Source organism: Strongylocentrotus purpuratus, unplaced genomic scaffold (assembly GCF_000002235.5).
Source record: "Strongylocentrotus purpuratus isolate Spur 01 unplaced genomic scaffold, Spur_5.0 spur5_scaffold_5, whole genome shotgun sequence".
NCBI classification, from domain to species: Eukaryota; Metazoa; Echinodermata; class Echinoidea; order Camarodonta; family Strongylocentrotidae; genus Strongylocentrotus; species Strongylocentrotus purpuratus.
The window spans coordinates 10718630-10733723 of NW_022145611.1; the positions used below are offsets into that span (position 1 = coordinate 10718630).

At 35.8% G+C, this 15094-nt stretch overlaps 1 protein-coding gene across 1 annotated transcript; it reads left to right on the forward strand.

The window, feature by feature from the left end:
• Positions 1 to 5213: 5213 nt before the first annotated feature.
• On the forward strand, positions 5214 to 14052 carry LOC105439116 (monocarboxylate transporter 6-like). The gene is made up of 4 exons (XM_011667709.2): positions 5214 to 5655; positions 10600 to 10746; positions 11634 to 12569; positions 13458 to 14052. Exons 1-4 carry the CDS (start codon positions 5460 to 5462, stop codon positions 13604 to 13606), a joined length of 1428 nt encoding a protein of 475 aa, XP_011666011.2. The 5' UTR covers positions 5214 to 5459; the 3' UTR covers positions 13607 to 14052.
• The last annotated feature ends 1042 nt before the right edge of the window (positions 14053 to 15094 follow it).

Below are 15094 nucleotides of genomic sequence, written 5' to 3' on the forward strand. Positions count from 1 at the left end.
AAGCCTTAATCGAATTACCGGGGTAATCATGATCAATAGAGCGCATAGAGATCGTTGGACAGTTGAGTTCTAATTGTTTAAGACCTTAAATGCCTTCAAAGTGCATGGTTATTGCTCTTATTCTTATTTATAACATTTCTAGTGCCCTTGTATAGGACCTAAAATTGCTATAAAGGTAATTTTAGACCCCAAAATTTGTGGAATTTAGTCAATACAATCATACCAATTAAGCTCTACTTTCAAAATAATATGGTGACTATTAATTACTTAATAACGTGGTCAGGAGTTAATATGTCAACGGACTGTGGATCACTAGGTCCGCGGTTCAAGTCCTATCGCGGCACTTATCTCATTTGGCAAGACATTGATCTACATTTGCCACTCTCCTTCCAGGCCGGGTGTTTAATGAGTACCCGGTAGGATTCGAAAGTTAAAGGGATAGTTGAGTTCTGTTGCAGAGGTCGATACACAAATAATTGTTTGTGAGATAATGAAAAGCTGAGTGTCAAAAAGAACATACAATTTAAATGACAAAATCATCTTTGTTTGATCAAAATCGGTTCAGAGACGGCTGAAATATTCATAAATATAACGATTTCTAATACTTGTGTACCACCACAAATATAAGTTAATTTAAAAAAGTAGTTGAAAAAAATGAAATAGCGCCTTTTACGTCGGATTTCAGCCAATGCCGATGTTGGTTATATTTAATACGCACAACCAGCCGGCCCATGTCTTGTTATATTTAATCATATAATTAATTAACGGTCACGGTATTTTTTTAAAAGTGGAGCTGAATTGGTGTGATCGTATTAGCTAAATTTTACACATTTTGGGGTCTAAAATTACCTTCATAGCAATTTTATATTCTAAAAGGGCACTAGAAATGTCATAGATAAGAAAAAGAGCAATATTTGCGGTCTGAAAACAAAACTCAACTATCCCTTTAATATGGTTGGATTAGCAAGTTGCGCTTGTTAAATGGCGACTGGGTAGAATGCTCCGCAGGGAGTGGAAAATGTGCCTGCATTGTGTTGCGGGTGTTGCAGTTTTTAACTCATCCGGCCCGAAGGGCCCGATGAGCTTATGCCATGGCGTGGTGTCCGTCGTCCGACGTCCGTCCGTCCTTCCACAGTTTTCAAAATGCTTCTTCTTCGTTATTTTTCAACCGATTTTGATTTTGATTGTATCATAATTATGATCGGGCTAGGAGGGGGATTTTAAACTTCTACACAGCATCGTGAAATTCATTATCTATGCTAATTTATTCAAATTTATTCGAAATTACAAAACCTGCTTCTTCTCCCTCATTTCTTGACCGATTTTGATTTTGTTTGTCTAAAAATCTGGTAGAGCTAAATTTGGAACACTAAACTTTTACACAGAATTTTGAGATTTAGCTCCATTGATTATTTATGGTAATTTATTCAAATTTATTCCAAAAATAACAAAAAATGCTCCTTCTCCTTCATTTCATTTTTAAAGTTTTGTGCAAAATATTAGGATGATTATTTGCAAATTTGATCTCTCACAGAAAACACTTGATTTGTGGATTAAAAAGAGGAGAAAAGAGATGTTGAAAATTAAATGTTCAGAACGCATTTTGTTTTCAGCAAAGCGCTACTCCTGGGCGCTACTATAGCGCAAGGCCAGGATAGGCCTAGGCATGGCAATCACACTGCATACCCCCCCCCCCCCTTGCACACACACTTTGGATAGGTAGAACTATGGTAGTAGGGTCCATAGTAAAACAATGCTCAGTTATTGTTTATGCTGGTGGCCAAATCTGGCAAAAATATAACAATTTTTATAAATGATAGAAAATATATTTTGCCATATTTTTCTGTTGACAATTTACTGACTATTTATACCTTTGTCCTTTCCATATTATAATAAAAGGTGAGTATGTTTATCTCTTACTAAGTTCGAGTCCTGCTTGTCATAAAACTATATATTTTTCAACCAATTTTTCATTCCATTTCCTTTAGTTTCTATTTAATCTTGTACAGCTAAATGAAATTATGTCCCTTCCAGGGCATCACATTTTTATTTTTTGAACAGTTCAAAAGTGTACAACATAAAATTTACGATATTTGTTGTTGCGAGATGCGGATGAGCGCTACGTCATTGACGTTCTGGTTCATAATGTCACAACTTTTGTTGTGTGTAGCGCCCTCTATACCAAAACTCAACTACCCCTTTAATCGCTATAAAAAAGCGGAATATTAGTTATAAATTCAACAATCACTAACAGTTATCATCATTTTATTGACATATTGGTAGACAAACGAGACAAATAATCGATCACTTGGGGGTTGCAGTATTTGTTGCTCACCTTTTTAACATTATTTATAATTTATTACATGATACAAACATGTTCTTATAGACAATCGATAAATAGTAAAATAAAATGTACTAGTTAACTCATCAACAAAATTACGTAACATATATTCCCCTTTCTTACTTTGAAGAGCAAGACGATTTTTATTTAAACGAAGTGTACGTTCCATATTTTCTAAATGTTCAAGAGATCGTAGAAAAGAGCGAAATAGTGAAACATTGTTTTGCGTTTTACACGTATTAGTATAAAATATTTTACCGAAATAATAGCAGTATTGACAAAATAGAAATAATTATTAAACGGAGTACGAAAAAAAAAACACATTTGTGAACAAAACATTACGTATATTTTGTTGCTATTGGTGACCAGCTGTGTAACTGTGATCATCAGCAATGATCTTGGCTACCGGGGGGGGGGGGGGGGGGGTACAATGTGCAAAACAGCTTAATTTAAAGGCTAATTAAGAGTTTTCACGATAATGGGGTGTCTGGATTCCAGGACATTGGTGTATCCATGCAGTATAGAACGAAACTGCCAAAGCCTCCTTCTTGTTGGGGCCACAACCCCAATAAATGGAATCAAAAGTGCCGATTGTTGGGCATATAATTACGCGGCCTCATGTACATTTGCCGCAAGATGTCGTGAAAATAATTTTCCGCCACAGCTTTTGTAAAGCTATAGCTTTATTCATGCATTTCACGAGTTATCAAAAGATATTAATAACTATTTAGCAATGGATTGAATACATACTGAGGCAAAAATGACCAAATCTAAGGTATATTTGGCCATCTTGTGTCCCGTACGCTACCAATTACATGTATTGAAACTATAGATTATTTCTTGATAACTTTCTTCCTCTTCTTATTCTTCCTTCCCTTCTTCAACTTCTCCTACTTATCATTTTTATATTATTTTCTTTACCCTTTTTTCTATTTTTCTTTTCTTCTCAAAATCACTCTCATTGTACGTCTCTAGAATCTCATGCTATACTACCCCGTTTTCGCCTCCTACAATACACCCTCATCCCACTATTTAAGAAATTGTGTAAACCTAAGCTTTTATATATAACCAAACTACAATTATGTTTCCTTATGCAAAGATTCAATATCCACACTCTGTCTTTATATTTAATTAATATGTTTTCTTTAAAATCTCTTCAAATATTGGTAAAAGGGGAATGAGAGAGAGAAAGAGAGAAAAGAAGAAAAAAGAAAGAGGGGGTGTACATCAAGATTCACAGATATAGATAGATATAGATAGATAAATGGTATTTATTGATTCATGTCCATGTATTGCAGTTACAAGTAACTGAATTGTGCATATGTGGTACAATGTAGTTGGATTTCAATTTGATATGTGAAGATAAAAAAGAAGATGCACATTTGAATGTTGGATGACTAACTTGGGATATATTATCGAATGAGAAGAAAGAGGGGGTGTACATCAAGATTCACAGATATATGTGGTACAATGTAGTTTGATTGCAACGTCACAGTTTTATAATGTTTTGATTGCCCATTGACTGTATTTTTACACATTGTTTTAATTGATGTTGGAATTTGGAAATAGTTTATCTTACAGGCTGAAACATTTGTTGGTTTTTTGTTTGTTTGTTTATTATCATTACAGATTGCTATCAGAAGGTTTTACCGAAGATATTTAGGTGAAGTTTACACCATTGTTGTAGTTGCAGAATAAAAGAGAGGTTTGTTGGACATAAGCAAATTGTTTCCAGTGTTCATTTTCATCAGGGTGCCTTGTTCATACTGACAACAGTTGGACATCTATTGTTAGCTAGACGAAACTCCTTCATATAAAGATTTATGAAGGCAGCCATATGCCGTGTGAGTCAAAGAAAAGTTTTCACCTAGAAAATTGCTAATTTAAAAAAAATCATCTATGAACAGTAAATTATTATACATTTTATGAAAGAGTGTTGTATCCCAAATCATTTGGTATCATTTTTGTGTGGTATGTGTTCCCGCTTGAATGAACAGGAGGCATTGTTTGCGAGAGTGCAAAAATCGGCTTGCGCCAAAGTGATGCCTATACAGCATGTATTATGTTGGGATTTGCGGAGTGAGAGAATGAATCGAATGTATTAAATTAAATGCATTGCATATGCCTTTTGCAGAAGCAAAGTCACACACACATACACACACGCACAGAAATGTTCGTTGATATTTGATAATCGATATTTGATATGTGTGGCATGATTAATTTTGTTAGGGATGTTATTTGGATCTGCAAAGACCGAATTAATACCCAAATCCCAATAGGACATTTTCGTAATGTAACCAAATTTAATGCATACGTCTTTGTGAAATGCCTCAATACAAATTATTTCATTCACCTGATAAGAATATTAGTATTTCAATAGACAGAATCCAAACTGTATACATTAGTTGTTGTCAGGCTGGACAAGCATTGTGGCTTGACCTACCTAGCAACACTTAATATATGCAGTTACATTCTGAATATTGAAATACTATTATTCCTATCAGGTGAATGAAATATTTTGTATTGAGGCACTTCACAAAGACTTATGCATTAAATTTGGTTACATTAGGAAAATGGCCTATTGTCCCAAATCAAACATCACACAAGCAACTTTGGCGCAAATCGATTTTTGTACTCTCGCAAACAATGCCTCCAGTTCATCCAAGCGTGAACGCATACCACACAAAAATGATACCAAATGATTTGGGATAAACACTCTTTCATAAGATGTATAATCATTTACTGTTCATAGATGATTTTGTAAATAATTAGCAATTTTCTAGGTGTAAACTTTTTTTTCCTCACTCTGTACATGTTTATGCTTATAATATTCCATCGTAAAATCCCGTTCAGGTTCGAAAAGGTGCCATGATCTCCCTTTGTTATAGGAATACACGGTAGACTGAGCACTTGGACCATCTCCCTGTACTGAGGTAGTATGTTGTCGATGCGACTGTTCATGCGATTTCACATATATAGTACATACTCTCCCCAGTTAAACATGATTCGTTCTAAACTTCCGCCATCAACACCACTCGTAACATCATCACAGGTCTATACCATTCCTGATCTAGAGGAGCATACCAAGCATTTCAGCTAAGGGAAACCCTGTTTCAAAATGGAAGGCTTGCGAGATTCACAAGATGGATGGAAGTACGTCATCGTCCTGACTAAATTCGTCATCCAGTTCGTTGAAATGGCGACGTCAAAGTCGTTTGGAGTCTTGATTCCTACCATGATATATTTGTTCTCGACAGATGCTTCTTCTTTAGGCCTTGCGTGCAGCATGCCTACGTCCATGATGCTCTTAGGATGTGAGTATACATCTTTTATGATTTTCATTTCACCAATATCATACTACATCATACTACATTAGTCCAGTAGACGGTACCATATACCATGTACATGACCTGGAAAAGTTGATAAGTACAAGGTTTTTTTGTTGATGTGTGTTCTAGATGGGTATTGAAGTAAATTCAGCTTGGTTGCCAGCTTGGCAACCTTGAGCAACTTTTTTAATGGCCATATTAGCATAATCATCTAATTAGCATAATGTGCAACATGTAATAATGTTGCTAATCTCAATCCAGGAAGCCTGAAAACATGGATAATACGACTTTTTAAGTGTTTTCTATGAAGAGGAATTCATCTATGACACCAGTTTTTGATTCCAAGTAATGCAATTGTCTTAAATAGCATAATTAGCATAATGAGCTAATAAGCATGTGTACAATATATGGACTTCATTGTCATTGTTTATCTATAAAGCCTAAAAATGGTGCAATGCAACATTGTAAATCACTTTTGAAAGACTAATCATTAATTCATGAGAAGATATTCCATGTAGATGTAGTATAATTACCCTAATTAGCATAATAATCGAATTAGCATATATGTGCAATATGTAATAATGTTGCTAATCTTAATCCAGGAAGCCTGAAAACGTGGATAAGGTGACTTTTCAAGGATTTTCTATGAAGAGTAATTCATTTATGACACCAGTATTTATTTGTAAGTAATGCAATTGTCTCAAATATCATAATGAGCTAATTTATTATGTACGATATATGGATTTCATTGTCATTGTTTATCTATAAAGCCTAAAAATGGTGCAATGCAACATTGTAAATCAACTTTTGAAAGACTACACATTAATTCATGAGAAGATATTCCATGTAGATGTAGTATAATTAGCCTAATTAGCATATACACTGTATGTGCAATATGTAATAATGTTGCTAATCTTAATCCAGGAAGACTGAAAATAGAGCTAACATGACTTTTCCGGGATTTTCCATGATAAGGGATTCATTTGGGACACCACTTGTTATTTTTAAGTAATGCAATCGGATTAATATGTAATTATTGTACTAATAAGCCTAATTAGTATATTTGTAGAATATCAATTATTTGGGACTCTATTGAGTTTCACAAATTGTATGTCCAATGTGGTGGTTATCATGGTCGCAGGGCAATGTTGTCAAACCTTATGAAATGTCGAGGAAATGACGGGGTCATCTTACGCATTGATGGTTGGGCTTCAGTCCTTGGATTAAAGAGACTGTCCGAAATATACTGAAGATGGTTAAAGCAGATGATAGTGGTGGAATTGATGATGTGGTGAGACAGGTATGTACATAGGCCAGGGATGTTGAATACAACAGTGCAAAATATGATCTGTCTATGTTTACCAAAGCCAGAACCATTGAGAGTACAAGCCCGACGTTGCTCAAGCTTGTGACAGAATTCCTGGAAAAGTCATATTATCCATGTTTTCAGGCTTCCTGGATTAAGATTAGCAATATTATTATATATTGCACATAATATGCTAATTAGATTATTATACTACTTAGAGTAATTATACTACATCTACATGGAATATCTTCTCATGAATTAATGATTAGTCTTTCAAAAAAGATTTACAATGTTGCATTGCACCATTTTTATGCTTTATAAATAAACAATGACGATGAAGTCCATAATTGTACACAATATGCTTATTAGCTCATCATGCTAATTATCCTATTTAAGACAATTGCATTACTTGGAATGAAAAACTGGTGTCATAAATGAATTTCTCACCATAGAAAACCCTTGGAAAGTCGTATTATCCATGTTTTCAGGCTTCCTGGATTAAGATTAGCAACATATTACATGTTGCACATAATATGCTTAGGCCTATTAGATTATTATGCTAATTAGGGTAATTATATTACATCTAAATTGAATATCTTCTCATGAATTAATGATTAGTCTTTCAAAAGTGATTTACAATGTGCATTGCACCATTTTTAGGCTTTATAGATAAACAATGTCAATGAAGTTCATATATTGTCCCGCCCCCCCCCCAACTCCGAGAACGGACGGACCTCATGCGTGTTGCCAAAATGTCCTTTTCGTAACAAAAGAAAAAAGTCGACCCGTATTGACTTTACACACCGGACTTTTGCTGAAAAGGGGGGGGGGGGGGGTGCTGAAAAAGGCTCGTATACAAAAGAAAAAGGTCGAGCCGTATTGACTTTACACACCGGACTTTTGCTGAAAAGGGGGGAGGGGGGTCGGTTGGAACACGCACATGCGTACCCTAAATAACACTGGGTGGGGGGCCGGGATATATTGTACACATGCTTATTAGCTCATCATGCTAATTATCCTATTTAAGACAATTGCATTACTTGGAATGAAAAACTGGTGTCATAAATGAATTCCTCACCAGAGAAAAACCCTTGGAAAGTCGTATTATCCATGTTTTCAGGCTTCCTGGATTAAGATTAGCAACATATTACATGTTGCACATAATATGCTTATTAGATTATTATGCTAATTAGGGTAATTATATTACATTTAAATTGAATATCTTCTCATGAATTAATTATTAGTCTTTCAAAAGTGATTTACAATGTTGCATTGCACCATTTTTAGGCTTTATAGATAAACAATGTCAATGAAGTTCATATATTGTACACATGCTTATTAGCTCATTATGCTAATTATGCTATTTAAGACATGCATTACTTGGAATGAAAAACTTGTGTCATAAATGAATTCCTCACCATAGAAAACCCTTGAAAAGTCGTATTATCCAAGTTTTCAGGCTTCCTAGATTTAGATTAGCAACATTATTACATATTGCACATATATGCTTATTAGATTTATGCTAATTAGGGTAATTATATTACATCTACATAGAATATCTTCTCATGAATTAATGATAAGTCTTTCAAAAGTGATTTACAATGTTGCATTGCACCATTTTTAGGCTTTATAGATGAGCAATGTCAATGAAGTCCATATATTGTACTTATGCGTATTAGCTCGTTATGCTAATTATCATCTATTTAAGACAATTGCATTACTTGAAATAAAAAAAAAATGGTGTCATAAATGAATTCCTCACCATAGAAAACTCTTTAAAAGTCGTATTATCCATGTTTTCAGGCTTTCTGAATTGAGATAAGCAACGTTATTACATCTTGCACATATGCTAATTAGATGATTATGCTAATATAATGGCTATTAAAAAAGTTGCTCAAGGTTGCCAAGCTGGCAACCAAGCTGAATTTACTTCAATACCCATCTAGAACACAAATCAACAAAAAAAACCTTGTACTTAACAACTTTTCCAGGTCTGAGAAACTTCTACAGGACTATATTGTATTAACCCAAATATCTCATACTTTGGAGCTCATCGTGGACTTCCATGCGACACTTCTTTTATAAGTCTGAATTTATTGAACTCCAAAATCTTTGAAAGATGATCTAAAAAGGTCAGATTTGTCGAATAAATTTTGTGAACGTGCGAATTACGTAAGCCCATTAAGTGTTATGTCTTTGTTTTTTTAAACTTTTTACTCAGGTTGCATGCATACTACCTTTGTTTAAAAGTATGTATATCACCCCTCCCCCAATGTCTCTCTTTATCATTCTCTGGCGTTATTTTTCCACAATTGGCAAAACGTCACAAAACCTCCGAATAAAATAACATTCAGACCTTCATTGGCATCGTTTGTAATTTTTATCTTGAAACTACAGTCCTCAGATGTATACTCAGCAGTCCTGTAAAGAAAATGCTGCCTTTAATTTACTTCCTAACAATAAAATAAGGAAGGTCGATATTTTGTTTAAAGGAAGCTTAACCCCAAGGATATTTGTAGTTAATCAGAGATTTATTGTATTATTGTATTATTGTATTAATTATCCATTAGTCTACAAGATCTCCACCAAAGTATATAAAAGAGGTATGAAGCAAGATATTCTGATCATAATGTATATTTTCTCAGGACGATCAGGCATCATCGCCATTTTCTAGATAATGTGACGTAGATGCAAAGTCGTTTATGAAGTAAATGTATTCAAATTTATGGATGCTTCTTCCCAGGTGTGTATGGTGATGAAGTATTTCATTAAATTGCTATTATTCGTTGTATTACAATAAATTGTCAGAACGCAAACTGCATACATAAGTTGGTGCTCTTCTGGGAAGAAGGTTTCGCATTTATATGGGGACTTTTAGATTTGCACGACGAGAACGTGGACCGCCACGTGTGACATCCTTTTGAGGTTATGTGACGTCCTTTTAAGGCACTGCCGGGCACGGCCTAGTGCCTTATCACAATGTCGCACGCGGCAGTCCACGCTCTCGTCGTGTAAATCTAAAATTCCCTAATAAAGATTTGTCAACTGCTATACTTAAGTATTTTTAAACGAATGACTTAGGATGGTTCCCATTTATGTATTTGTCACCAAATTTAATTTTTACCTTCTCAGCATCGATTTCCCCTCATTGAAAATTAAACGTTTGCTGAATTAAAAAGTATTTCAAAAAGAGCTTGGTGCATGGCACATATATAAGTTAGTGTGGTACATCACATTATCAAGAAAATGGCTGTACCCATGACATGTTAAAAGGCGTTACATCATGCCAAATATATATATTTTTTGTATATATCTCTCGTACACTTTCTTAAGGAATGTTGTCCATCAAAAGACAGGAATACATCTTACATGTCAGCATGCCTACACTTATTGTTTTGGGTGACTTTTCCCTTAATAACTAGCAAAAACTATAATTTACTATCTGAGACTTTCGGCCTATTGGGTCTTCTATTTGAATTTAAGAGTGAGGATGGCAGGAGCGGTATACATGACATCATGTGCTACTTCTGGCTGTCTGTTTCGTGAAATATCAGTCGCAGGGGTTTTCGGTCTACAAGGACCACCCTGTTGTAATTTAACCGTTTCCATTTCGCATTCCGCAGCTTTACCCGTTGCTTATATTCTGAAGAGCGGCTACATATCACCTCGAGTGATGGCGGTCACTGGAGCTATCATATCATCGTTAGGAATCATCATTTCCGGTTATCTTACATCTGTTATCCCTCTCGGATTCTGCCTTGCCCTAACAGGTGAATACATAGATAGCGAGAAATGTATTTAAATCAATCAATAGGCCTATTCTATTAATACAACACTACGCTGACATTGACTAAATGTTGCATGTTTATTTGGGAAATTCCATAAATTAGGGACCCACTTTAATCGTGACATTTTTTGTTTCCCACTTACATAAGGCATAAGGTATTATAATTATATGTATTCTTTTCCCGCTTTGTACTGTCTTGTGTATTCAGACAGTAGCCTAGGACTGAATGTTCCATTTACATGCTTTCTCTTGTTATATTCAATAAATAAATTATGTGATTTTGTTTTTAAAGTGGGACCTTACATTATGATAATTGGTACGGGTAAGGTCCAATGGGCACATAAGGCAGAAAATAAATGATCAGAATATGTAACTGCCCTGTTAGGACAGGCATTTTTCATCCGTGAATTAAATCAGTGAAGGGACACCTTTTTCATGGCCCGAGGGATATTCAATTATTCTGGGAAATGTTGAGGTTTTGCACCCCTGTCTTCTCTGAAAAGGAAGTTGGCTCCAATTTTTAGCAACTGCTTATCTCAATGCTCATCAGCACACAATGCAAATCTTGCATACAATCATTTTGTAAAGCTCACATTATTTTGCCGGACGTAATGTTTGCATGTGATACAAACGCTTTCACTCTGTTACCACAATCTGTCACAAAACATTTTGACATGCCATTTTTTAAAATAATGTTGCTTGATGAAGCCTGTATGAATTATTGCAACCCCTCCCCTCCCCTCCTCCCCTACCCCGGAAATGTTCCGCCACCGCAATAAATGGAAGTGTATCCAAGTTTGAAAAACTTAGACTCTACTAAGATTAATAATATTTTCATAATTTACTTTCTTTCCACATACTTGTCTCAAGGATTTGGACTGTCGATGGGGTACCTACCAGCCAAAGTCTTACTCAACGACTACTTCCAGGATACATTCATACTTATGAACTCTTTAGGTAGTCTAGGAATCGATGTAGGTGCATTAGTTGGTCCAGTCATCATTGAGAGGGCGCTAGATGCGTATGGGTTCAGTGGTGCCATGCTCATCCTTGGAGGGATCAGCTTGCATGCAATTCCTGCCAGTATAGCTCTTAGGACAGTAAAGGGTTCTCGCAAAGCCACACGGATTCAGAAAAGAGAAGGTTGTCAAGAACCTTTAATCGATCCTAATGGTGATGAAAAGAGTGTTGTTAAGACTGTAGATGATGGTGAAATAGTTAGCTCGGACGACCTAGCTTCATCGTCAAAAGAAATTAGCCAATATCGAGAAGATCACACTGAGAGGGTATCTGCAGAACATGATGTTTTACCTTGGAGGCAACGATTTTCGCAGTGGTTTTGGCACTGCATTATTGTGGAAGAACCTCTCCTGTTACTTTCACTTCCTATTCTTTTCCTCACATCATTCGTTGTGCAATCATGGATTTTATTTCTTGTTCCAAGAGCAATATGGCACGGAATTCCAAGTTCTAAAGCCGTCTTGCTGTCATCAATTGGAGGTGGAGGTGGCGTCCTAGGGCAAATTCTATGCATTGCGATTCTCTTCTTCTTCAGAGTTGACTTTATTGTCGTTTCCCTGATCCTGAGTGTGATATCATCAACTACCTTCTTAATTGACCCACTGCTAACATCGTTCCCAGTCATGTGCGTCACGGCGTTTATCCAAGGGTTGTGCGTCTTCAGCGCAGGAATATCTTCTGCTGCATTCCTCAAGAGCTCTGTGTCTAATGAAAACTTCACTGTTGCCGTAGGGATCTTTGGTGTGGTGTACGGCATCGGAGGGATTGTCGGAAGTTTGTTGTCAGGTAAGCCACAAGTAAAATTAGATTTTAATAAGTTGACTTAGATAGGAAATACAATAAAAGATTGATGTTTTTGTTGAAATTGTATGAAATTACACAGACATCTTAGATCTTCATGCTCACAACGAAAATGATATAAACACTGTAATAAATACTGTTGAATAATAAATATTTTTTTAAAAACAACGCAATGCAGGATCATTTATACCCATAAGCGTACGAGGTAGGGGTGACTAAGGGCTGCAGCCTCCGAGAATGACTTACCAATATTTGAGCATCCGTAATCCAATATTCGAGTTTCGACGTGGTCTGATTGTAATCATCGAGAGTTTGAAAGTGTCAATTGTTTTGTTAGCGCGCAAATTTTATAGACCGGAAAGCTGATATTTCCAAGCCTAAGAATCCGGCCCTAGAATAATTATTCAACCCGTGCGATGATGGTTATAGAGTACCGAAGTGTTACATCTTACTTGCCAAGTTGTCAAAGTTGCTGGTTCCATCCAATTTTGTGCTAAACAATGGAGTGGTCATCACACACGCCCCAAACACTGAATTAGCCATGCTCCGGTCCGTTGCTTGGATGATTTCGCGGTGAACCTCACACCCTGGGTCTGTTGTTTAGAACCAGTATCCTGGACGACGAGCGAGCATGTTGTTAGCACTTCGGTACTTCAAGCTACTGCTTATTCATTGTGATTGGATGGAAGATGTCAAGTGTAAAGATGTTATGGTTTGTTGTATCTACCTTAAAAAAACAAACCCATATAAACCTTGCAGACATGGGCAGACATATTACTTTTTGTCTGTTAAAAAGTCACGGAGCATAAAACTGTGTAACCGTTGTTTTTATAGTCCCTTCTTTCTTTCTTTCACTTTTCGTCTTATTTGTAGGTATGATCAAGGACAAGACTGGATCCTATACAATAGTGTTTATTGCTCTTGGTTTTACCAACTGTTTAACTGTGATCCTCACAATTGTCTTCTTGGCTGCCCAACGGAGACGGGATCATCTCACATTACAAAACAAACAAGACAAATAATTAAGGAATTGATGATCACAGCATCTCTTACTCTTAGTCTTGCTCTTGGAGATGTGGTCTAGTTGATAGATCAACAGACTGTAGATTAGAAGGTGCGGGGTTCAAATCATAAACCCGGCACTAACGTTCTTTGTCAAAACGTTAATGTACATTTGCCACTTGAGACCCAGGTGTTAATGGATACCTGGTAGGATGCGGAAGTCATTGTAGTTTGCTAAGCATTGTGAGCGTCTGTAAAATGGCGCCTGGCTGGTATGCCCTCCCAGGGAGATGAGAATGTGAAATCATTGTTTACGGGCAAGCCCCTGGATGACCGGGATAATCATAATTAGTAAAAGCGCGTAGAGACATCGTCGATGTATTAAAGGGACAGTTGAGCTTTTATTCTATTGAAATATTTTTAATCAGAATAATAAGAATTGAAATATTTGTAATCAGGATAACAAGAATCAAATATACATTGTAGATACAAAATATGTTTTCCATCCTGGTTCTGAACACAATAAAAATGTAATACTATAGTATACGGAAATATAAATAATGAAAATCACCAAAGCTCACAAGCAAAATGTAAAAACAGTATGAAACTAATATATAAGAATAATACGCATCAGAAGTGGTAAAAAGTTCTTGTTTAAGCTTGCAAATGCATTCAAACCTGCATGATTATTTCTTTTATTCTTATTATGACATTTCTAGTGCCCTTTTAGGATAAAAAATTGCTATGAATGTAAGTTTAGTCCCCAACATGAAATTCAGATTAAATCCGATCATACCAATTCAGCTTCACTTTGAAATATACTTTAACAGTTAATTAATTAACTTAATAATATCAAATGATTCAAATGATTTTATTTCTCATGCAAAGCATAATACAAGTGAGATAATACAAGCTATTCCATGTGAGATTAACGTACACTTATACTGATACATTACTAAATACTCGACATGCAGGGTATTTCAAAGCTGATTGATCTGAGCTTTGTAAAAACTCTATTATTTGGCCAATCAGTCCATACAATGAAAACAAGCATGCATCCAATTAAGTGCCTGATCGGAGAGGGTGTGGCTGTACACGCATGATCAATCCCTTCTTGTTATGATACTCAGTTGATATACTCGAGAGGGCAAACAAGTGTTGATTCAGAGTAGTAGATCCATGATACCACAACGTACAGAATATATTACACTGATTTATTGAATGTGCATACTACAATGCGGATCGCATTCTATATTCTGCGTTTATTCCCCCTTTCAATTATCTCTGCAACTCATGCACTATAGGCCTTTAATGCAGAAGACTGACCCAATCTACCCTTTTGTATTGTTCACAATCTCAACTATTTTATACGATTTTACTTGAATTGTAATTCCTAATGCCCGACTTGGCACGTACAGGTATCTTAATAATGTTTGTTGTGGCCTCACAGTTACCTCACCATTCACCCCTTGTCAAACTTTCGTCACTGCATATATCATGTACTCTCT